At 42.6% G+C, this 22,739-nt stretch overlaps 1 protein-coding gene across 1 annotated transcript in view; it reads left to right on the top strand.

The window, feature by feature from the left end:
- The window catches only part of nup153 (nucleoporin 153), a 39,223-nt gene extending 20,660 nt beyond the window's left edge, over positions 1–18,563 (top strand). Inside the window, exons 7-21 of the mRNA XM_061896720.1 lie at positions 2,980–3,018; positions 3,983–4,036; positions 6,857–6,997; positions 7,074–7,235; positions 7,295–7,441; positions 7,523–7,618; positions 8,729–8,813; positions 8,918–9,010; positions 9,081–9,668; positions 9,732–9,899; positions 13,380–14,201; positions 14,287–14,646; positions 14,715–14,906; positions 14,984–15,173; positions 17,648–18,563. Of these exons, the coding sequence (XP_061752704.1) occupies positions 2,980–3,018; positions 3,983–4,036; positions 6,857–6,997; positions 7,074–7,235; positions 7,295–7,441; positions 7,523–7,618; positions 8,729–8,813; positions 8,918–9,010; positions 9,081–9,668; positions 9,732–9,899; positions 13,380–14,201; positions 14,287–14,646; positions 14,715–14,906; positions 14,984–15,173; positions 17,648–17,735 (3,225 nt within the window). The 3' untranslated portion in view covers positions 17,736–18,563. The remainder of the gene's footprint in view (positions 1–2,979; positions 3,019–3,982; positions 4,037–6,856; positions 6,998–7,073; positions 7,236–7,294; positions 7,442–7,522; positions 7,619–8,728; positions 8,814–8,917; positions 9,011–9,080; positions 9,669–9,731; positions 9,900–13,379; positions 14,202–14,286; positions 14,647–14,714; positions 14,907–14,983; positions 15,174–17,647) is intronic.
- Positions 18,564–22,739: the final 4,176 nt, after the last annotated feature.

Below are 22,739 nucleotides of genomic sequence, written 5' to 3'. Positions count from 1 at the left end.
ATGAGTGTGAGATGTGTGTTATATATAGTAGTATGAGTGTGAGATGTGTGTTATATATAGTAGTATGAGTGTGAGATGTGTGTTATATATAGTAGTATGAGTGTGAGATGTGTGTTATATATAGTAGTATGAGTGTGAGATGTGTGTTATATATAGTAGTATGAGTGTGAGATGTGTGTTATATATAGTAGTATGAGTGTGAGATGTGTGTTATATATAGTAGTATGAGTGTGAGATGTGTGTTATATATAGTAGTATGAGTGTGAGATGTGTGTTATATATAGTAGTATGAGTGTGAGATGTGTGTTATATATAGTAGTATGAGTGTGAGATGTGTGTTATATATAGTAGTATGAGTGTGAGATGTGTGTTATATATAGTAGTATGAGTGTGAGATGTGTGTTATATATAGTAGTATGAGTGTGAGATGTGTGTTATATATAGTAGTATGAGTGTGAGATGTGTGTTATATATAGTAGTATGAGTGTGAGATGTGTGTTATATATAGTAGTATGAGTGTGAGATGTGTGTTATATATAGTAGTATGAATGTGAGATGTGTGTTATATATAGTAGTATGAGTGTGAGATGTGTGTTATATATAGTAGTATGAGTGTGATATACCGTATTTTTCGGACTATAAGTCGCAGTTTTTATACTCCGGAGCGACTTATGTGTGAAATTATTAACACATTACCGTACAATATCAAATAATATTATTTATCTCATTCGCGGAAGAGACCAAGAAAATGTCAACAATCTTCACACAAACGTCAACCAATAAGAATTTGGCGGGGGAGGGTCATGGCAGAAGTGCATTGTGGGTCATGGGATGCTAACTATGCTATATGCTACTGCCGTAGCTATTAAAATGGATCGTTTTATCGTTGGCGGTAGCTTATAAAAAGTGAGAAGGGCTGAACAAAAATGGCAGCGAAAAGGAGATCATGTACTGCAGATTACAAGCTGGATGTAGTGAAATATGCAGCAGAAAAGGCCAAGAGGAAGCGGTGCATACCTTTGGAGTTGGCAGAGTTGTTTAGAAGCGACATTGAGGAAGAAGATTTCCTCTTTCTGGGATTTATGGATTAGGAGTGACAGATTGTTTGGTAAAGGTATAGCATGTTCTATCTCTGGGGTCGGGAACCTTTTTGGCTGAGAGAGCCATGAAAGCCAGATATTTCAAAATGTATTTCCGTGAGAGCCATATCATATTTTTTAACACTGAATACAACTAAATGCGTGCATTTTTAAGTAAGACCAACATTTTTAGAGTATAATAAGTCTCTTATTCTTTTTAATAACATTGTTATTCTGAAGTTAACCAATAATAAATACAATGTCATGTCTGTTGATCATGTTTTTGTTTGGCCATGTGCTGTTTGTCCTTTGGACTCTTTAAGTTCCTGTTTTTTTTCCACTCCCTTGTCTGGTTTCCTTGGTTACTCATTTTGTCCACCTGTCTCTGGTGGACAAAATGCCCGCTCACCTGCTTCCCGAGCAGTAATCAGAGGCAGTATTTAAGCTCGTCTTTGCCAGTCAGTCGCCCTGTGCTGACTTGTTTCATGCCTTGCCATAGTTTCGTGCTTCATGCCATGCCAAGTAAGTTTTGATTTATGTTCTTAGTCTGTTTATGCGTTAGCTTTGTTCTTTAGCCCAAGTTGTGCCTCCGCTGTGAGCGATTTTTGTTTGTATATTTTTTTAGTTAAAATTAAATCATGTTTTTACCTAAATGCCATGTCCCGAGTAGTCCATCTGCCTTCCTGGGAGAACGACCCCGCAGCAAGCTGCAACACCCCCATCGTGACATAAAATACTTCTTACCATTAATGCGACTTCTTGAAGAGGTGCGGTAGAAAACGGATGGATGGATATAAATGCATGAGAATGTTTTATATTTTGCACGTTATTTTTAGCACTGTGATTACCATCGAAATTATTCATAATTATCGCATTAAGCAATGTCAGCTAAGATTTATCTGAGAGCCAGATGCAGTCATCAAAAGAGCCACATCTGGCTCTAGAGCCATAGGTCCCCTACCCCTGATCTATATGTTATAGTTATTTGAATGACTCTTACCATAATATGTTACGTCAACATAGCAGGCACCTTCTCAATTGCTTATTTATGCCTCATATAACCTACACTTATTCAGCCTGTTCGCTATTCTTTATTTATTTTAAATTGCCTTTCAAATGTCTATTCTTGGTGTTGGGTTTTATCCAAATGAATTTCCCCAAAAAATGCGACTTGTACTCCAGTGCAACGTATATATGTTTTTTCCCTTCTTTATTATGCATTTTTGGCCGGTGCGATTTATAATCCGTATATATTAGGAGTGTAACGGTATGTGTGTGTGTGTGTGTGTGTGTGTGTGTGTGTGTGTGTGTGTGTGTGTGTGTGTGTGTGTGTGTGTGTGTGTGTGTGTGTGTGTGTGTGTGTGTGTGTGTGTGTGTGCGTGTGTGTGTGTGTATGTATATATATTTTTTATATATATATAATATATATATATATATATATATATATATATATATATAGAGAGAGAGAGATGAAGTAGTCTTGTGATTTTTCCCACACCTATATATATATATATATATATATATATATATATATATATATATATATATATATATATATATATATATATATATATATATATATATATATATATATATATATATATATATATATATGTCTTAATTGGATTATCCAGAGAATAGTGCTTGATACCATGGTAGAGCGCAATATGTATGTGTGGGAAAAATCAACAGACTACTTCATCTCTACAGAAGTGTTTCATGAGGGGTTCCCTCAATCGTCAGGAGAAAATCTCCTGACGATTGAGGGAACCCCTCATGAAACACTTCTGTAGAGATGAAGAAGTCTGGTGATTTTTCCCACACATACATGTATATATATACAGTATATTTGATATATATGAGTGTGAGATCCCTCATCATTTGGATGTTTTGTCCCCAGGACGTCAGGAGGATCCCAGCAGCATCACCTCTCTCAGCAGTAAGTTTGAAAAGTCCACTCATGCAATGTTGGCGCTCACTCTCACCTAGTGTTGTCCCCATAGCAATATTTTGCTACCAGTATCAATACTAAAATGTATTTCGATACTTTTCTAAATAAAGGGGACCTCAAAAAATGTCTTTATTGTAACAAAGAATGTTAGTGTACATGAAACATATGTTGATTACTGTCATTAAGTCCTTCAAAAAAATGTTGAACATACTAGACATCTTGTCTTTTAGTAGGAAGTAAACAAAGAAAGACTCCTAATTAGTCTGCAGTAACATATTGTCATTTATACACCTATTACTTTCTACACATTATGAAGGACAAACTGTATAAAATGGATTATTAATCAACCTGTTAATTTACTGTTAATATCTGCTAATTTTCAGTTTTAACATGTTCTATCTGCACTTCTGTTAAAATGTAATAATCACTTATTCTTCTCTTCTTTGATACTTGACATTAGTTTTGGATGATACCACACATTTAGGTATCGATGCGATACCAAGCAGTTCCAGGATCATACATTGGTCATATTCAAAGTCCTCATGTGGTCCAGGGACACATGCAGTCCGATTGTATTTTACAAGAGGATGAAAGCGATATTTTAAGGAACCATTTCCTTTTCCCCTAATTGTATTACCTTCCAATTCAACATGTATGGAAATGAGTTAGTAGATGTACATCTTATTTGATCCTACACCGTCTTCATAGCAAATCAAATCACTCTTAAAGGTGATCTCTTCCTTTGTTGAATACACGCTACCCACAATAGCATGGCACATCCTCAAGTTCTTGAATGGACGTGCGTGAGTGGTCCTTGAGACTCAATCGGCTCGAATCAGGAATAAAAAAAAGATATTGATGTATGGTCTTATGGTGAAGTGACCGTCCTTCTTCACGCAACGTTAGTCTTGTGATAAAGAATGATTTTGACCAATTCCAAATGTCTTCATAGAACATGGATGGCGGCAGTCTGGATGTGTCACATTTGCAGTCAAAAAAGAAAAGGGTAAGTACATCACACACGTCTATGTGGTGAATGGGTGATAGTTGTATAGCGCTTTTCTACTTTCAACGTACCGTATTTTCCCGACTATAAGGCGCACTTAAAATCACCCCCCCCCCCCCTCAAAACTCAACAGTGCGCCTTATAACCTGGTGCGCTTGATGTGCAGATTAAATCTGGTTTTGCTTACCGAACTCGAAGATTTTTTATTTGGTACATGGTGCCATGATAAGTGTGACCCGTTGATGGCAGTCACACATAAGAGATACATGTAGACTGCAATATGACGGCAGTCACACATGAGAGATATGTGTAGACTGCAATATGATGGCAGTCACACATAAGAGATACGTGTAGACTGCAATATGATGGCAGTCACACATAAGAGATACATGTAGACTGCAATATGACGGCAGTCACACAAGAGATACGTGTAGACTGCAATATGATGGCAGTCACACATAAGAGATACATGTAGACTGCAATATGACGGCAGTCACACATAAGAGATACGTGTAGACTGCAATATGATGGCAGTCACACATAAGAGATACATGTAGACTGCAATATGATGGCAGTCACACATAAGAGATACGTGTAGACTGCAATATGATGGCAGTCACACATAAGAGATACGTGTAGACTGCAATATGATTGCAGTCACACATAAGAGATACGTGTAGACTGCAATATGATGGCAGTTACACATAGATACATGTAGACTGCAATATGACGGCAGTCACACATAAGAGATACGTGTAGACTGCAATATGATGGCAGTCACACATAAGAGATACGTGTAGACTGCAATATGATGGCAGTCACACATAAGAGATACGTGTAGACTGCAATATGATGGCAGTCACACATAAGAGATATGTGTAGACTGCAATATGATGGCAGTCAGACATAAGAGATACGTGTAGACTGCAATATGATGGCAGTCACACATAAGAGATACATGTAGACTGCAATACGATGGCAGTCACACATAAGAGATACATGTAGACTGCAATATGACGGCAGTCACACATAAGAGATACGTGTAGACTGCAATATGACGGCAGTCACACATAAGAGATACGTGTAGACTGCAATATGATGGCAGTCACACATAAGAGATACATGTAGACTGCAATATGACGGGAGTCACACATAAGAGATACGTGTAGACTGCAATATGATGGCAGTCACACATAAGAGATACGTGTAGACTGCAATATGATGGCAGTCACACATCAAAAAAAAAAAGAAAAGGGGACGTTTTTGTCATGAAAAAGGGAGGCTTTTAGATAGATAGATAGTACTTTATTGATTCCTTCAGGAGAGTTTCTTCAGGAAAATTAAAATTCCAGCAGCAGTGAACAGAATTGAGATCAATTTGAATAAAAGTAAAAAGTAAATAATGGGGGTTTAAATGGAAACAAAATAGAGAAATATTACAATAAGAATAAAAAATAAAAAGCAACAATAGGAATAAAAATATAACAGTAAAATAAGAATATAACAAGACAAAGTAGGCAGTAGTGACCATGTTATGAAAACGTATTGCACTGTTATTGTTTTGCATCCCCTGTCATCCTAGTACCCCCCGCCCCCCGCCCCAGAGAGGAGTTGTACAGTCTAATGGCGTGTGGGACAAGGGAGTTTTTGACTTTTTGTGGTTGGTGCACTAATTGTAAGTGTGTATTGTGTTTTTTATGTTGATTTAATAAAAAAAAAATATATATTTTTTTTGTAATAAAAATTAATAAAAAAATTCTTCTGCGGCCTGGTACCAATCGGGCCATGGCCCGGTGGTTGGGGACCACTGCTTTAAAGCCATATCCAACAATTGCAACAACCACTTTTTACTGTCAACTGAGTTTTGTTTTTTTAATGATTTCTGCTGGGGGTGTGCCTCCGCATTTTTTGGGGCGGTTTAGCTCGGTTGGTAGACTGGCCGTGCCAGCAATTTGAGGGTTGCAGTTTTGAGGGTTGCAGGTTCGATCCCCGCTTCCGCCTTCCAAGTCAATGCCGTTGTGTCCTTGGGCAAGATACTTTACCCACCTGCTCCCAGTGCCACCCACACTGGTTTGAATGTAACTTAGATATTGGGTTTCACTATGTAAAGCGCTTTTTGAGTCACTAGAGAGAAAGCGCTATATAAATATAATTCAATTCAATTCAATTTTTCAACGCAAAAACGGCACCTTGGCTCAGAAAAGGTTGAAAAACACTGATGTAGAACACAAAGAAGTCTTTTACATTTAGAAAAAAGATATAATAATCTGACTCCTTTAATGCACTTTATAATCTGGTGTGCCTTTTGTATGGAAAAAAGATGGCAAATAGACCAATCATCGGCAGTGCGCCTTATAGTCCAGGGCGCCCTATTGTCCGTGAATTGATTTACGTGGACAAGTTGAAAAACTTATTGGGGTGTTACCATTTAGTGGTCAATTGTACGGAATATGTACTGTACTGTGAAATTTACTGATAAAAGTCTCAATCAATCAATCCGGAAAATAGGGTACTGAAAGCACTTTGACACTACTTTCACATTCACGGCGGGAGCTGCCATGCAAGGCCCTAACCACCACCCATCAGGAGCAAGGGTGGAGTGTCTTGCTCAAGGACACTTGACCATTGTGATACAGGCTCTTGTTTTTGGACCGTCATCATCAGACCTGTTAGAATGACTTGGCGGGCCACTGTAGAATGTTTTGATCGGCCAGATTTGGCCCCGAGCCTTGGGTTTAACACCTGTGCCAAAACAGTCCAAGTCTCGTGTTTTTTTCAGGTCTGAAGTCCCTCATGACGACCCATGTGTTTTTTCCTCAGCTGGAGTCCAACCTCCCCCCGGTGCAGAAGTTGGTGGTTCCCGCTGCACTTCCATCCTCCGCCAACCGCTCCGTCTCCTTTAGGCCTAGCCTGACCCCGGGAGGGCTGAGCCGACCCCTGGACCGGACCCCTCGAGACTCGGTGCGATCCTCCACCCAAGCAACGTGCTCCCAGCAGTGCCGGTTCCATGTCTGATGTATTCCTTTGAAACCTCCAGCCTCGCCGACAATCGCCGCCGCAGCCTGACAGAATCCCCCCCGTCCCCCCAGCCTACCCCGTGTCCAGCACACCTGCGGCAGCCGGCAGCTCCGGAGGCGGCAAGATGAAGCGGGAGAGGACCAGCACACGGATGTCCTCCAAGCGCGTTGAGGATGAGGAGGTGAGCAAACATGACACTTTACATGGCTGCCAAGTGCTTATTGTACTCTCTGACCTCAGGTGGTCCAAGTACCAGACCTGCCAAGCATTTCACTCCCCATCAGCACATCCGCCTTGCCCGCCTTCTCCTTCTCCTCCCCCCAGCCTCCTCTCGCTACCTGCACCAAGTCCTCCGCCCGCATGGCTGCCAGCATCACCATCACTCCGGTCAGTCTTGCAACCTTTCTCTTCGCCAGCTGGTGTTAGCGCAGTCCCCACATGCTGTTTGTGTGCCCCTCCCCCACATAGGAGGTCCCTGTGTCACCTGTGTCACCTGTGCCCTTTACCTTCTCCACGCCCATCGTTAAAGCAACTTCTGCCAGTCCACCTGCCTTCTCCCCCACAGTAAGTACCTTTTCCACAAATGACATGGCAACCTGTAAATACAAACCCCGTTTCCATATGAGTTGGGAAATTGTGTTAGATGTAAATATAAACAGAATACAATGATTTGCAAATCCTTTTCAAGCCATATTCAGTTGAATATGCTACAAAGACAAAAAACTCATTAACATTTTTTTTGGGTCAATAATCATTAACTTTAGAGATTGATGCCAGCAGCACGTGACAAAGAAGTTAAGAAAGTTGGCAATAAATACTGATAAAGTTGATGAAAGCTCATCAAACACTTATTTGGAACATCCCACAGGTGTGCAGGCTAATTGGGAACAGGTGGGTGACATGATTGGCTATAAAAACAGCTTCACAAGAAAGGATGGGGTGAGGTACACCCCTTTGTCCACACCTGCGTGAGCAAATAGTCAAACAGTTTAAAGGGGAACATTATCACAATTTCAGAAGGGTTAAAACCAATAAAAATCAGTTCCCACTGGCTTATTTTATTTTTTGAAGTTTTTTTCAAAATTTTACCCATCAATATCCCTAAAAAAAGCTTTAAAGTGCCTGATTTTCAATCCAATCCAATCCACTTTATTTATATAGCACATTTAAACAACAATAAAGTTTCCAGAGTGCTGCACAGCCATGTGAAAAACAATATTATGCTCCACCAATGCCAGTAGTATACTGGCAATCTGTGGGAAACAGTGATTTTACTACCTTTCAGGACAAAGCTACGAACAATGGGAGACCAGACTCTGCTGCTCTGCCGCTCCCAGTCTGTGGAACACTCTCCCTGACCACATGAGGGCTCCACAGACTGTGGATGCCTTTAAAATAGGCTTAAAAACCCTTCTTTTAAAAAAAACAAAAACATTTTTTTAGATAAATGCATACTAGCTCTAGCAATTAGGCTGTTCTAGTTTTTTTTTTTTTTATTAGATTTTTATTTTATTTTTTTAATACACTGCAGCACTTTGAGGTTGTTTGCTCAATGTAAAGTGCTTTTTATAATTAAATGGTATTATTATTAGTGCATTTAGCAGGGCGTTTTGATCAAAAGTAAGTTTCCAAAGTGCTAAAAGATGCACTAACTGCTCGTTCTGACCTCTACAGGCTGGATTCACGTTCAGCGCTCCCGTCACAAAGCTGACCCCCGCCATGTCAAACGGGAAGCTGGCCACACCCACTGCAACTCCAGGTAAACAGGTGTATTCGTCTCGTTGCTGAGACGAGGTTTCTAATTTTGTCTGCACTGACAATTTTGACTTTGACTATTTCTACTAACACTCTGGTGGATTTCAGCGAGAGCCGCCAGCCCAGAAGACTTTGAAGGACCTTTCAAACCGGCCAAGACCCTGAAGCAAGGCAGCGTGCTGTCCATCCTGAAAGCACCTGGTCAGAAGCGCTCACACTTCAACTTCTTTCCTAGCAGAAATGTCAACAACGCTGTGTCTCTGTGGCCCAGGCTTTGCTTCAACCGCGGTGCAGAAGACCCTCAGCTCTGATGAGTCTCTCCAGAAGACCCCCACACAGTTCTCCTCTTCCTCCAATTCCTCCACAGGCCTCAGTGACTTGTTCAAAGCTCCCGCTGGCTGGAGCTGTGACGTCTGCATGGTGCAGAACAAGACCACGGATACAAAATGCGTTTGCTGCGCGGCGGCTCGGCCGGGCTCCTCTCCCCCGTGCGAACCCACAAGCCCCGCCCCCTCAGGCCTGAAGGGCGTCACAGCAAACGCAGCGTTTGGCTCGCTGTTCTCCAAGCCGACGGGATCCTGGGACTGCGACACGTGTCTCGTCTTCAACAAGGCGGACGCCGTCAAGTGCGTGGCCTGCGAGACGGCCAAGCCCGGGACGGGCCTCAAGCCCTCCGCGTCTTTCTTTTCCGCCTTCTCGGCTGTAAAGGCCGCCCCCAACCCCTCCACGCCAGCCTCCCCTGCGCCGTTTGCAGGGTTTGGAGAGCTGAACAAGCCGGAGGGGTCGGAGTGCGACGTGTGTTTGATTCCGAACAAGGCGGAGGATACAAACTGTGTAGACTGCACCAGCACCAGAGCAGGTACACTGGACCACAACACCCCTTCTCTCTGCAGTCCATTTAACGCCAACATCTTCCACGCAGGAGCCTCTCCTACCGCCAACAGCACTCCCTTCTCTGGCTTTGGGGACAAGTTCAAGAAGCCGGAGAACTCTTGGGAGTGTGACGTCTGCATGGTGCAGAACCAGGCTGGCGACGTCAAGTGTGTTGCCTGTACGGCAGCCAAACCTGGAGCTCAAGTGGAGGCCAAAGGTAACACACATCAGGGCTTGTAGCACCGCTGCTACTACATGACAACAATTAGTAGTGCAGGACATTTGTTCTAGAACAGTGTTTACCATATTTCCTTGAATTGCTGCCGGGTATATAGTATGCGCCTGCCTTGAATTGCTGCCGGGTCAAACTCGTTTCGCAAAATATAATTTTTATTAGCGCATGCCTAGAATTTCCGCAAGGGTCAAACTCGTTTCGCCAAATAATTAGCATATGTCTAGAATTTCCACCGGGTCAAACTCGTCACGTCACGAGTGACACTTCACCTGTCATCATTTTTAAAATGGAGGAGGCTGATTTCAATCATTTGAAATCGCATAAAGGGAAGACGATTAAGAGCTATTCAGTAGGATTTAAAGTCCAAGCTAATGAACATGCTAAAAAGAACAGTAAGCAGCTATGTTTTATTAATATACCGTAGCTGCGTATGTCAAATATGAGTCATTAAATTACACCCGCCTCCTGGTGGTAGAGGGCGCTAGTGATCCTTCTTGCGACTACTCGGCTGCAGAAGAAGTGACAACAAGCAGCAAGAGTGAGCAGCGATCGTTTTCTAAACTGGACTTTCAATCGAAGCAGGAAGTAATAAAGGAAGACCTCCATCGAGACAGAGAGACTTTTAAAACTGAAGAAAGATAAGGAAGACTTCTATAAACAAGGTATCGATGCTTTTAAAAAGAAAGGTAAGACCATAATAAAGTTTTTTTTTATTAAATGTGCTTTTTATGATGGTATCCTTACACCACACTCAAATTTATAAGAGCAGGCCTAAATTTACCGCATGCCTTTGGTAGTGAGAAGAGGTTTTAAAATAAATAGCTCATTCTTGCCTTTACCGCATGCCTTTGGTAAACGGCAGATTTAGAAGAGGTGTTACATTAATTAGCGCCCCGGTGGCAATTCAAGGAAATACGGTAATCAATATCAAATACATGTGTAATCAAATCAATTCCCTTTTAAGTCTTTTTAACTGTAATTTATAATAGATTAATTTATCAGCAATTAAATGAAGTATGCAAATTATGAATGATCATCACACATGAACTATAAAACCCATAAGTTACAACAGTTATGCTTTAAAGTAGGACTGGGCGATATTGCCTTTTTTTAATACTGCAATATTTTTAGGCCATATCGCAATACACGATATACATTACGAGATTTTGCCTTAGCCTTGAATGAACACTTGACAAATAATCACAGCAGTATATTGATTGTGTCTACATTAAAACATTCTTCTTCATACTGCACTAATAATTGCTACTTTTAAACTTTCATGCAGAGAAGGAAATCACAACTAAGTCAATTTAACAAAAGTGTATTTATTAAAGTTATTAGCTGGTGACTTTTCAAATGATGCTACATATTAGCAGTAATGCTACTTCTGGTAGCAACGCTTGTGCCCCACACTTGACAAATTAAAGTTGTCTGTTCAACATATTCCCGCTTGACGCCGAACCACCACCAGACGATGTTTTTATTGGGAATTAATTCTTCCTTCATTTGTTACGAGATTCGCACCTTCTTTCTCCGCAACAACCCGCTAGCATCACAGCTAAGGTTAGCCACGCCGCGAGCTCTCCGCTGGGCAAAGGCATGTACGTATGAGGTGACAGTAAGTGACCTATGAATGTGCGCCTGCTTGTCTGTGAGGAGACAGGAAAGAGCGAGGAGAGTGTAAGAACGTCTACTCGAATATTAAGATGTATCCATTTTCTATATTGCACAGAGACAAACCCGTGATATATATCGTATATCGATATATATCGCCCAGCCCTACTTTAAAGTCATATCCAACAATTGTCACGACGACTTTTACTGTAAACTGATTTTCCTTTTTTTTTTTTTATATAATTTCTGTTTCATGTTTATTGTGTGTGTTTCCTGTAATCATGTTTATTGTGTGTTTGTCCTATAATCATGTTTATTGTGTGTATGTCCAATAATCATGTTTTTTGCGTGTATGTCAAATATTCATGTTTATTATGTGTATGTCCTATATTCAAGTTTATTGTGTGTGTGTGTACTATAATCATGTTTATTGTGTGTGTGTCCTATATTCATGTTTATTGTGTCCTATAATCATGTTTATTGTGTGTATGTCCTATAATCATGTTTATTGTGTGTGTGTGTCCTATAATCATGTTTATTGTGTGTATGTGTCCTATAATCATGTTTATTGTGTGTATGTCCTATAATTATGTTTATTGTGTGTATGTGTCCTATAATCATGTTTATTGTGTGTATGTCCTATAATCATGTTTATTGTGTGTATGTCCTATAATTATGTTTATTGTTTGTATGTCCTATAATCATGTTTATATGTCCTATAATCATGTTTATTGTGTGTATGTCCTATAATTATGTTTATTGTTTGTATGTCCTATAATCATGTTTATATGTCCTATAATCATGTTTATTGTGTGTATGTCCTATAATCATGTTTGTGTGTATGTCCTAGTCATGCTTATTATATGTATGTCCTATATTCATGTTTATTGTGTGTGTGTGTCCTATATTCCGGTTTATTTGTTGTGTGTCCTATAATTATGTTTATTGTTTGTGTGTCCTATAATTATGTTTGTGTGTATGTCTTATATTCATGTTTATTGTGTGTGTTTCCTATAATCATGTTTGTGTGTGTTTCCTATAATCATGTTTATTGTTTGTGTGTCCTATAATTGTTTATTGTGTGTACAGTATGTCCTATATTATATTGCATTGTGTGTGTTTCCTATAATCATGTGTATTGTGTGTGTTTCCTATATTCATGTTTATTGTTTGTGTCCTATAATTGTTTATTGTGTGTATGTCCTATATTCATGTTTAGTGTGTGTGTTTCCTATAATCATGTTTGTGTGTGTCTGATAATCATTTTTATTGTGATCAGAATGATCAATGATACCTCCGTGTCAATCACATGTTCATTTGGTTATGGTATTAGTTGATAATAATAATAATGGATTCATTTATATTGCGCTTTTCTATACACTCCAAGTGAGAAGCCATCATTCATTCACACCTGGTGGTGGTAAGCTACATCTGTAGCCACAGCTGCCCCGGTGTAGACTGACGGAGGCTTGGCTGCCAGTTTGCGCTTACTGCCCTTCCGACCACCATTCATTCATCATTCATTCACAAGTGTGAGCGGCACCGAGAGGCAAGGGTGAAGTGTCCTGCCCAAGGACACAACGGCAGCGATTAGGATGTCAAGAAGCGGGAGCGAACCTGCAACCCTCAGGTTTCTCTCACGGCCGCTCTACCCACTATGCCATGCCGCCCCAAACATGCGCTGCAGATGGGCAAACATTTTACTGTAGTTTGATTTAGTTTTGGATAAAAATGTTAATTGCAGGGTAACAATCTGTATTGGCATGTGTGCTAAACTACTCGCACTGCATAGTTCAGCACACGCCTCAGTTTTGTGGAAATCTACACACACTTTGTTTTGTCGTCCAGCTTTAGGTTCATCTTCTACCTCAGAATCTGGAGTTTCTTCGTTCGCTACGTCAAACTCTACCTCCGGAGGGATCAAGTTCGGGGTGGCCGCTTCAGAACCCTCTTCGTTGTCGTCGGGTGGATTCAAGTTTGGCACCCCGTTTGGCAGCCTCTCATCAGAAACCCCCTCTAAAGACTCCGTGTCATCGGGGTTCAAATTCAGCGGCCCGTCTGAAGGCTTTAAGTTTGGAGTCTCCTCCTCCTCCGAGGACAAGAAGACCGAGCAACCTGCTGCAGGATCTGACTTTAAGTTTGGAGGCAGCGGTGGGATCATGTTTGGAACTGGATCCTTTACCACGGAGAGCAGCCCCTCCAAGACCACCTTCAGCTTTGGCCTTCCCAAGGCCGCAGAGCCACCAGCAGATGCCCCCCCCACGCCACCCCCTGCTTCCTCCTGCACTGCCAGCACCCCCACCCCCACCCCTGCAGCCACCGTCTTTGCACGGCTGGGCCAGCCCACTCCGGCCGCCTCCACGCCGCCGACGGGACCTACTTTTGGATCGTTACCCGCCGACACCAAACCGCCCACGTTCGCATTCGGGAAGCCCGAGGAGAAGAAGGACGTGCTGGCCTCCTCCACGCCGTCTGCCTTCCTGTTTGGCGCCGCTAGTAAGGACGGCGACAACGCACCTTCCGCTCTGGGGGGGTTTTCTTTCGGCAAGCCGAGCGCCCTGGTAAAGCAGGCCCCGCCCACATTTGCATTCGGCAAACCTGCAGACAAGGGCGACAGTTTGAATGCGGAGGCTCCGAAGCCATCTTTTACTTTTGGACAAAGCGCTGCAGGTACATACTTGTATGTTGTTGTTGTAAAAATGTGGCTTCCACAGCACCTAAACTGACCTGAGCTGAACTCTCTCCTCCCCCACAGCCTCCGACGCTCCAAAAGCAGCTTTCTCCTTCATGGCCAACAATCCCAGCAACCCTCCCAGCACGTCATCAGGCCCCGCCCCCAACGCCAGTCTGTTTGGCAGTAGCATCAGCACCCAAGCAGCGCCCGCTCCTGCTGCGGCTCCCAGCACCTTCATGTTTGGCCAGCACGCCGCCACCCCCGGCGACGCCCCCCCGGCCAAAGCCTTTGTCTTCGGACAGAACCAGGACGGCCAGACTCCCAACTCCACCCCGGCCCCCCCCCAGTCTTTCGTCTTCGGCGCCGGGGCCAGCTCGGTGCCCCCTGTGGCTCCTTCCGTCAATTTTGGAGTCTCAGCGCCCCCTGCTGCCCCAGCTGGAGGTCAGTGTTGGGCAGTGATTCCTCTTCTTGGTCACATGTTTGGTCGCTTACTTCCTGTCTGTCCTCAGCTCCCAACCCCTTCCTGGTTAGCTCGTCCACCCCCGCTCAGACTCCTGCCTTCAGCTCATCTTTCGGCTCTCCTTTCCCGTCGGCAACTTCCCAGACTCCAATGTTTGGAGCCAAGCCCACCTCCGCGCCCGTCTTTGGGCAGCAGGCCAACCCCGCGCCCGCGTTTGGCGCCGCTGCCAACTCTGCACAAAGTGAGTCGTGATTGAATCTTTTTTCTTCTTTTGGGGGGGTGTATCCACTCAGCTGATACTTGTCACCTTGTTCTCAGCTGCAGGCTTTCAGTTTGGAGGAGCCAGCGCGTTAGAGTCCTCCACCGCCGGTCCGCGGGTCCCTGGTCCTCCGGTCTTCACTTTTTTGGCAGGAGCAGCGGCCCCTCCTGCACCGGCCGCCAGCCCTGCCCTCGCACCCCAGTCAGGAGGCGGATTCAACTTTTCACCGCATCTCGCTTTCAACATCGGGTACGTATCTTTCAGACGGTAGCACTTATTTCAACATCGAGTACCGGATTTTAGAGACTGTAGAGCGCACCAGTACGTATACTAGCCGTACTCTTTCAATTTTGGAAGAAAAAATATTTTTGTTCCCATAGATTAGTTGCACCGCTAATTAATATGTTGTGAAATTAGATATTTACTCGAAAGTATTTTGTAAATGTTTATTTACATACCTTAATTGTTTCCAAACAGTGTCTGTAACAAGGCAGTAAAACGGCTGATCAAATAAAACAGAAGTCATGGCCATGGACCCACTAGCTGTGCAAGCTAGCTTTCCAATCAGCTAACCAGACTCGATAACTCCACGGTCACGTTTTGGTGATTTTACTGTGGAATTTGTGAAAGTGAAACAATACAAAAAGAATGCTATTGTAAGTTAATAATACTAACCCAGACACTCGTAAACGTGTTAACTTGTTGGTTAATGCTAATGACGCTAGATTGATTACATAACGATAGAATGTAGAAATTTGAAAACGCTCCTACATGGGACACTAAAGTAAGTAAGAATAATTTTAGTTATATTGTAAAACTTACAAATGTTGCTTGGAGTGATGAATGAAGCTTACGAGTACAAACGTTATAGATGGTTATACTTTTCAGTTCAAGGCATTGAAACAGGAAATACATGGGACGCTTTAGTAAGTAAAAAATAGTTGTAGTTATATTGTAAAACTTAGAAACATTGCTTGGAGTGAAGTAAAAGAATACGAGTAGAAACGCTATGGACAACCAGACGACGGAACGGTACATGTACTTCCGGCTCAAAGCTTTAAACAGCAGGAAACACTTGCAGGCATTCACCCAGCTACACTTGCAGTGAGCAAACTCCTCCAAAAGATTGCACCATAGCACAAAAATGAAAACGTCTTTGCATGTGTTTAATAAACTATTTGCTTGATAGCCATCAGCGGAGAAAAATCCATAAATTAGCTGCACCGTTTATAAGCTGCAGGATCAAAGCGTAGCAACAAAGTAGTGGCTTTTAGTCTGAAATTTATGGTATGTATCTTCTAGTTTTTTGGTGGCGTAATATTTGTTTCAACGTCAAGTACGTATCTTCTGCTTCTTTGTGATGGTAGCATTTAACATGGGGCGTGTTTATTTCAGTTCTGTGATGGCGTACAAACCCCAAAAGTAGTGAAGTAGTCAGGTTGTGGAAATGCTATATAAAAAGAGAATACAACAAATCCTTTTCAACTTAAATAGACTGCAAAGACCAGATCCTTAACGTTGGAACTGGTAAACTTTATTTTTGCAAACATTAGCTCATTTGGAATTTGATGCCTGCAACATGTTTCAAAAAAGCTGGCACAAGTGAGAAAGTTAAGGAATGCTCATCAAAGACTTATTTGGAACATCCCACAGGTGAACAGGCGAATTGGGAACAGGTGGGTGCCATGATTGGGTGTAAAAGCAGCTTCCATGAAATGCTCACTCATTCACAAACAAGGACGGGGCGAGGGTCACCACTTTGTCCACAAATACCTGAGCAAATTGTTTAAGAACAACATTTCTCAACAAGGGATTTTACCATCTACGCTTTGTAATATCATCAAAAGGTTCAGAGAATCTGTAGAAATCACTGCATATAAGTCATGATATTATGCACCTTGGATCCCTCAGGCATCAAAAAGCCACATCAGTGTGTAAAGGATATCACCACATGGGCTCAGGAACACTTCCGAAAACCACTGTCAGTAACTGCAGTGGGTCGCTACATCTGTAAGTGCAAGCTAGAACTCTACTATGCAAAGCCAAAGCCATTTATCAACAACACCCAGATGGACTGATGCAAAGTGGATGTGTTCTGGGGTCTGACGAGTCCAGATTTAAATTTTTTTTTTGGGAAACTGTGGATATCGGGACAAAGTGTAAAAGTCAGCATGTATTAGTGGCCAAGGCATGGCTAACTTACACATCTGTGAAGGCACCATTATTGCTGAAAGGTACATACAGCTTTTGGAGCGACATATGTTGTTATCATGGACGCCCCTGCTTATTTCAGCAAGACAATGCCAAGCCAGGTGTTACAACAGCGTGGCTTCATAGAGTGTGGGTACTAGACTGGCCTGGCTGTAGTCCAGACATTGAAAATGTGTGCAGGCTAAAATATGAGGCTGTACATCAAGCAAGAATGGGAAAGAATTCCACTTTAAAAATGTGTCTCCTCAGTTCCCAAACCTGCACTGAGTGTTGTTCAAAGGAAAGGCCATGTAACACACTGGTAAACATGCTTTTTTTGCAATTCTAACTTCATGATTATTTGCAAAAAATAAGATAGTTTGTCAGTGTGAAGATGAAATATCTTGTCTTTGCAGTCTATTCAATTGAATATAAGTATTTTTATTTAGCATTTACACAAGCTGACAACTTGCCTGCTTTTGGACATTTTGTAGCATTAGAAGAGAGTGTGACACGTGACTGCTTCTCTGCAGGTCATCCAAGTCCTTCACGCCGGCCCCCGCCGGCCAGCAGACGATAGGCGGACGTAAGTTCAAGCAGGCGCGGCGCCGAAGGACGTAGACGCGTGGACGTGTGCACGGCGACTGGGAGGACTTTTCCCGACCAGGTGTGTGGCTTTTTGCTCCCACGTCAGGTGGCTGATGTTGTCTGTTTCCACCCTGCTGCTGACTGAAGTGTGACAACTATCACGTCCACACTTAGTGCACACACTACCAAGGACTGTGGAGGAGCTGCTGGATGTAAACTAGATGTACACACTGTAGCTCTGTCTGTGTGTGTGTGTGTGTGTGTCTGTGTGTGTGTGTGAGTGTGTGAGAGCATATGAATGTTTGTAATTAAAAGCTAGGAAGGAAGGAAAGGAGGCGAGTGTACATGCACGGTTGGTTAGAACCTTTGTAAATGTATGCTTTCCCTGTGACTTCTTCCCACCTGCTCAGCTCTAATTGGCCTTTCAGCATTACTACCACTTGTAAATACTCTTTGTTTTCTTTCTTCTTTTTCTTCTTCTTTTTTTTTTTTTAATTCTCTGTCCCCATGATGGTCCTTTCTTCCCGTGTCTGCAGTCGCTTGTTGTCATTCCTATAATTCAAAGTTGCCCACATCCATTTAAAAAAAAGGACTTACATGCAAATTGGAGAGCCTTTGATGACTGAAGGCTATTTGGCTTACTGATCCACTTTTGTTTGGACCAAAACCAGTATTGTACAAAGTATTAAGTATATATTTTTATATCGCAGCTTTAAATGGACAAGGGGGACTTTGGATGGTAAGGAAGTTGAGTTTAATTTGGAAGCCATGATGATTATTATTGTTATTATAATTATTACCAGATGAGTGATAAGACTTCAAAACCATGGTTCATTACTATCAATAAAACTATCAAATATTTCTGCTCTCTTGGAATTTATTCAACGGTTTACCCATAGTTTTTAAACAATACCATATTTATGCAGTAATACCATATTTACAAAGTTCTTCAATCATTGATTTACATAATTTTTAAATAATATTTGATTTGCAACATATTAAACAATAATATATTTACAAATGTGGCAGCACGGTGGTACAGGGGTTAGTGCATGTGCCTCACAATAAGAAGGTCCCGAGTTCAATCCCGGGCTCAGGACCTTTCTGTTTGGAGTTTGCATGTTCTCCGCTGTGGCTGTGTGGGTTCTCTGCGGCTTCCTCCCACCTCCAAAGACATGCACCTGGGGATAGGCCCCTCCCACCTCCAATGACACGCACCTGTGGACAGGCTCCTCCCACCTCCAAAGACACGCACCTGGGGATAGGCCCCTCCCACCTCCAATGACACGCACCTGTGGACAGGCTCCTCCCACCTCCAAAGACACGCACCTGGGGATAGGCCCCTCCCACTTCCAAAGACATGCACCTGGGGATAGGCTCCTCCCACCTCCAAAGACACACACCTGGGGATAGGCTCCTCCCTCCAAAGACAATCACCTGGGGATAGGCTCCTCCCACCTCCAATTTCACACACCTGGGGACAGGCTCCTCCCACCTCTGATGACACGCACCTGGGGATAGGCTCCTCCCACCTCCAAAGACATGCACCTAGAGATAGGCTCCTCCCACCTCCAAAGACATGCACCTAAGGCTAGGCCCCTCCCACCTCCAAAGACACGCACCTGGGATAGGCCCCTCCCACTTCCAAAGACATGTACCAGGGATAGGCTCCTCCAACCTCCAATGACACACACTTTGGGTTAGGCTCCTCCCACCTCCAATGACATGCACCTGGGGATAGGCTCCTCCCACCTCCATTGACATGCACCTGGGGATAGGCTCCTCCCACCTCCAATGACACGCACCTGGGGACAGGCTCCTCCCACCTCCAATGACACGCACCTGGGGACAGGCTCCTCCCACCTCCAATGACACACACCTGTGGACAGGCTCCTCCCACCTCCAAAGACATGCACCTGGGGATAGGTTGATTGGCAACACTAAATGGTCCCTAGTGTGTGAATGTTGTCTATCTGTGTTGGCCCTGCGATGAGATAGTGACTTGTCCAGGGTGTACCCCGCCTTACGCCCCAATGCAGCTGAGATAGGGACAAACGGTAGAAAATTGATGGATGGATATTTACAAATGTATTAAACAATAATCGTATCTTTACTTATTAATTAATACTATATTTAATAAGTAAACAATACTTGTGTCTTTAGTTATACTATAATTATTAAACATTACTAGTATCTTTACTTATTAATGAATACTATGAGTAAACAATACTAGTATATTTAGTTATTAATGAACACTATAGTTAGTAAACAATACTAGTATATTTAGTTATTAATGAATACTATAGTTAGTAAACAATACTAGTATATTTAGTTATTAATGAATACTATAGTTAGTAAACAATACTAGTATATTTAGTTATTAATGAATACTATAGTTAGTAAACAATACTAGTATATTTAGTTATTAATGAATACTATAATTATTAAACAATACTAGTAGGTGAAGTTGTTATCAACATAAACATTGGGGTCAAGTTAACATTCTGTTAGTAAAAAAACATTTGATACAGTTTGAGTGTTGATAAATAAATACAATTAGTAAAGGAAAAGAACACTTCCTAGTTGTGGGTCTTACACGCACACACACACGCACACACAGTTACATTACGTGTGTTTGTGTGTTTGTTGCCAGGATTGTTTCTACTTAGGCGGGTCATATTTATGGTAGCAACCAGCCTTGGCAACGCTGAGTCAGCATTGTGTGCAGGAATGTTTGGTAGAATCTTCTGGATGATATTGGTGCAACATGGGGTGTGGGGGCTCCACCACCAACACCTCGGACAGCTCAGAGCAGGTAAGAAGTGTTTCTTCTCCCCTTGCTCAAGGTGTGTGGCAGGACTATCCCCGGCTCACTTCAAAACACTTCACATTTTTAGAGATGGTCCTTTAAAAACATCAGAGTGCTGTCATAGAGATGATCTTTGACTATTTTGTTGTTTTCAAAAACTGCAGACTGGTTGAAACTGCACCGACCCAAGCACTCGGCGGGTAAACAAGCGTATTTGTAGCGGACTATTACTAAGTAACTCATGTTGACCTTTTTTTTTTCATGCCCCACATCTGCGGTACCTTCCAGGTTTTGTCATGGGATCTGAGCCCAGGTTGTCGTCGTGGCTTGTGCAGCCCTTTGAGACATTTGTGATTCAGGGCTATATAAATGAACTTTGATTCATTCGTTAATTGACTGATGGAAAGCACTTAAAAGTTAAGGGTCCACTCTTCAAAATGTGCAAGCCCGATGCTAATTTACATTAAATATGCTATAGACGTGCTACTGATCAGCATTAGCGGTTTTTCATGGTGATTTTAACACCTCCAAACTAAGATACACGTTGGCTCAAGCACTCGGCGGGTAAACAAGCATATTTGTAGCCAACTGTCACGACGTAACATTGTCATTTTCCATCCTTGATGGAAAGTACTCAAAAGTTAGTCTGCACTTTTCAAAATGTGTTAGCTCGATGCTAACTTACATTGAAAATGCCATAGACTTGCTACTGATTAGCATTAGCGGTTTTACATGGTGATTTAAAGACTTCCAAAAGTGTTAATGAAACACCACAACTAAAACGCACGTTGGCTCAAGCACTCTGCGGGTAAACAAGCGTATTTGTAGCCGACTGTCACGACGTAATGTTGTCATTTTCCATCCTTGATAAAGTACTCAAAAGTTAGTCTGCACTTTTCAAAATGTGTTAGCTCGATGCTAACTTACATTGAAAATGCCATAGACTTGCTACTGATTAGCATTAGCGGTCTTACATGGTGATTTCTACACCTCCGAATGTGTTAATGAAAACTACATTGGCTCAAGCACTTGGCGGGTAAACAAGCGTATTTGTAGTGGATTGTTACAAGTTGTCATTTTCCATGGCTGATAAAGCGCTTAAAAGTTTCACCTCTTTTCAAAGTCTTCTAGCTCGATGCTAATTTACATTGGATATGCCATAAACATGCTACTAATTAGCATTAGCAGTTTTACATGGCGATTTCAGCGCCTCCGAATGTGTTGATGACAACAAATCAGACGCACGTTCCAATCAAACAGCTGCTGTGTAATACTTGCAGTACAAACACTTTGTAGGACTCACCAACAGACATAACTGCATGGCAAAGACTACTTCCTGACTAGCCCCACCAGGACAAACTGGAATGAAAGCAAGACAAGTCAACATAATAATTGTTATTCTCAACATAATAATTGTTATTCTTAAAAGTATTGATTAGAAGCCATCAATGATTAGAAATGGGGGGGAAATGTGAGTTAGCATGTTGGACTTTTTATAATTCATGGATGGATGTGTCGACGCAGCCGTGTGCTGTTGCCGTGACAACCGTCCTGGCCCACCCCTCCCAGCACCAAACAGGAAGTCCGCTACCTGGAGAGCTGCCAGCAGGGGGCGTCCTGCAGCAGGTGCACCTGACCTCCTCCCACCTGATGGAGGCGCTGCAGAGGGAGGGAGTCATCCCCAGGCGGGAGGGAGGCAGCACGGTGGGTGCTTGCACAGGAAGTACCATATGCTTTTCAAAATAAGATGTTGTCACACGTGTGTGTGTGTGTGTGTGTTAGGTGGATGACAAGGTCAGACCTGCCAGGCTGGAGCCCCTCAAGGTCAAAGGTCACAGATGGGAGGAGAAGCTGCCTGCTCAGGTCAGTAGTCCAGCAGGATTACAGTCCAGCAGGGTTAGAGTCCATGGAGGATTAGAGTCCATGGAGGATTAGAGTCCAGCAGGTTTAGAGTCCAGCAGGTTTAGAGTCCAGCAGGTTTAGAGTCCAGCAGGATTAGAGTCCAGCAGGATTAGAGTCCATGGAGGATTAGAGTCCAGCAGGATTACAGTCCATGGAGGATTACAGTCCAGCAGGGTTAGAGTCCATGGAGGATTAGAGTCCATGGAGGATTAGAGTCCAGCAGGTTTAGAGTCCAGCAGGTTTAGAGTCCAGCAGGATTAGAGTCCAGCAGGATTAGAGTCCATGGAGGATTAGAGTCCAGCAGGATTACAGTCCATGGGGGATTA

The sequence above is a fragment of the Nerophis ophidion genome, linkage group LG04, assembly GCF_033978795.1.
Source record: "Nerophis ophidion isolate RoL-2023_Sa linkage group LG04, RoL_Noph_v1.0, whole genome shotgun sequence".
Taxonomy (NCBI): Eukaryota; Metazoa; Chordata; class Actinopteri; order Syngnathiformes; family Syngnathidae; genus Nerophis; species Nerophis ophidion.
Note: the sequence above shows the minus strand (reverse complement) of the source record. Positions and strands in the feature narration are given on the sequence as shown.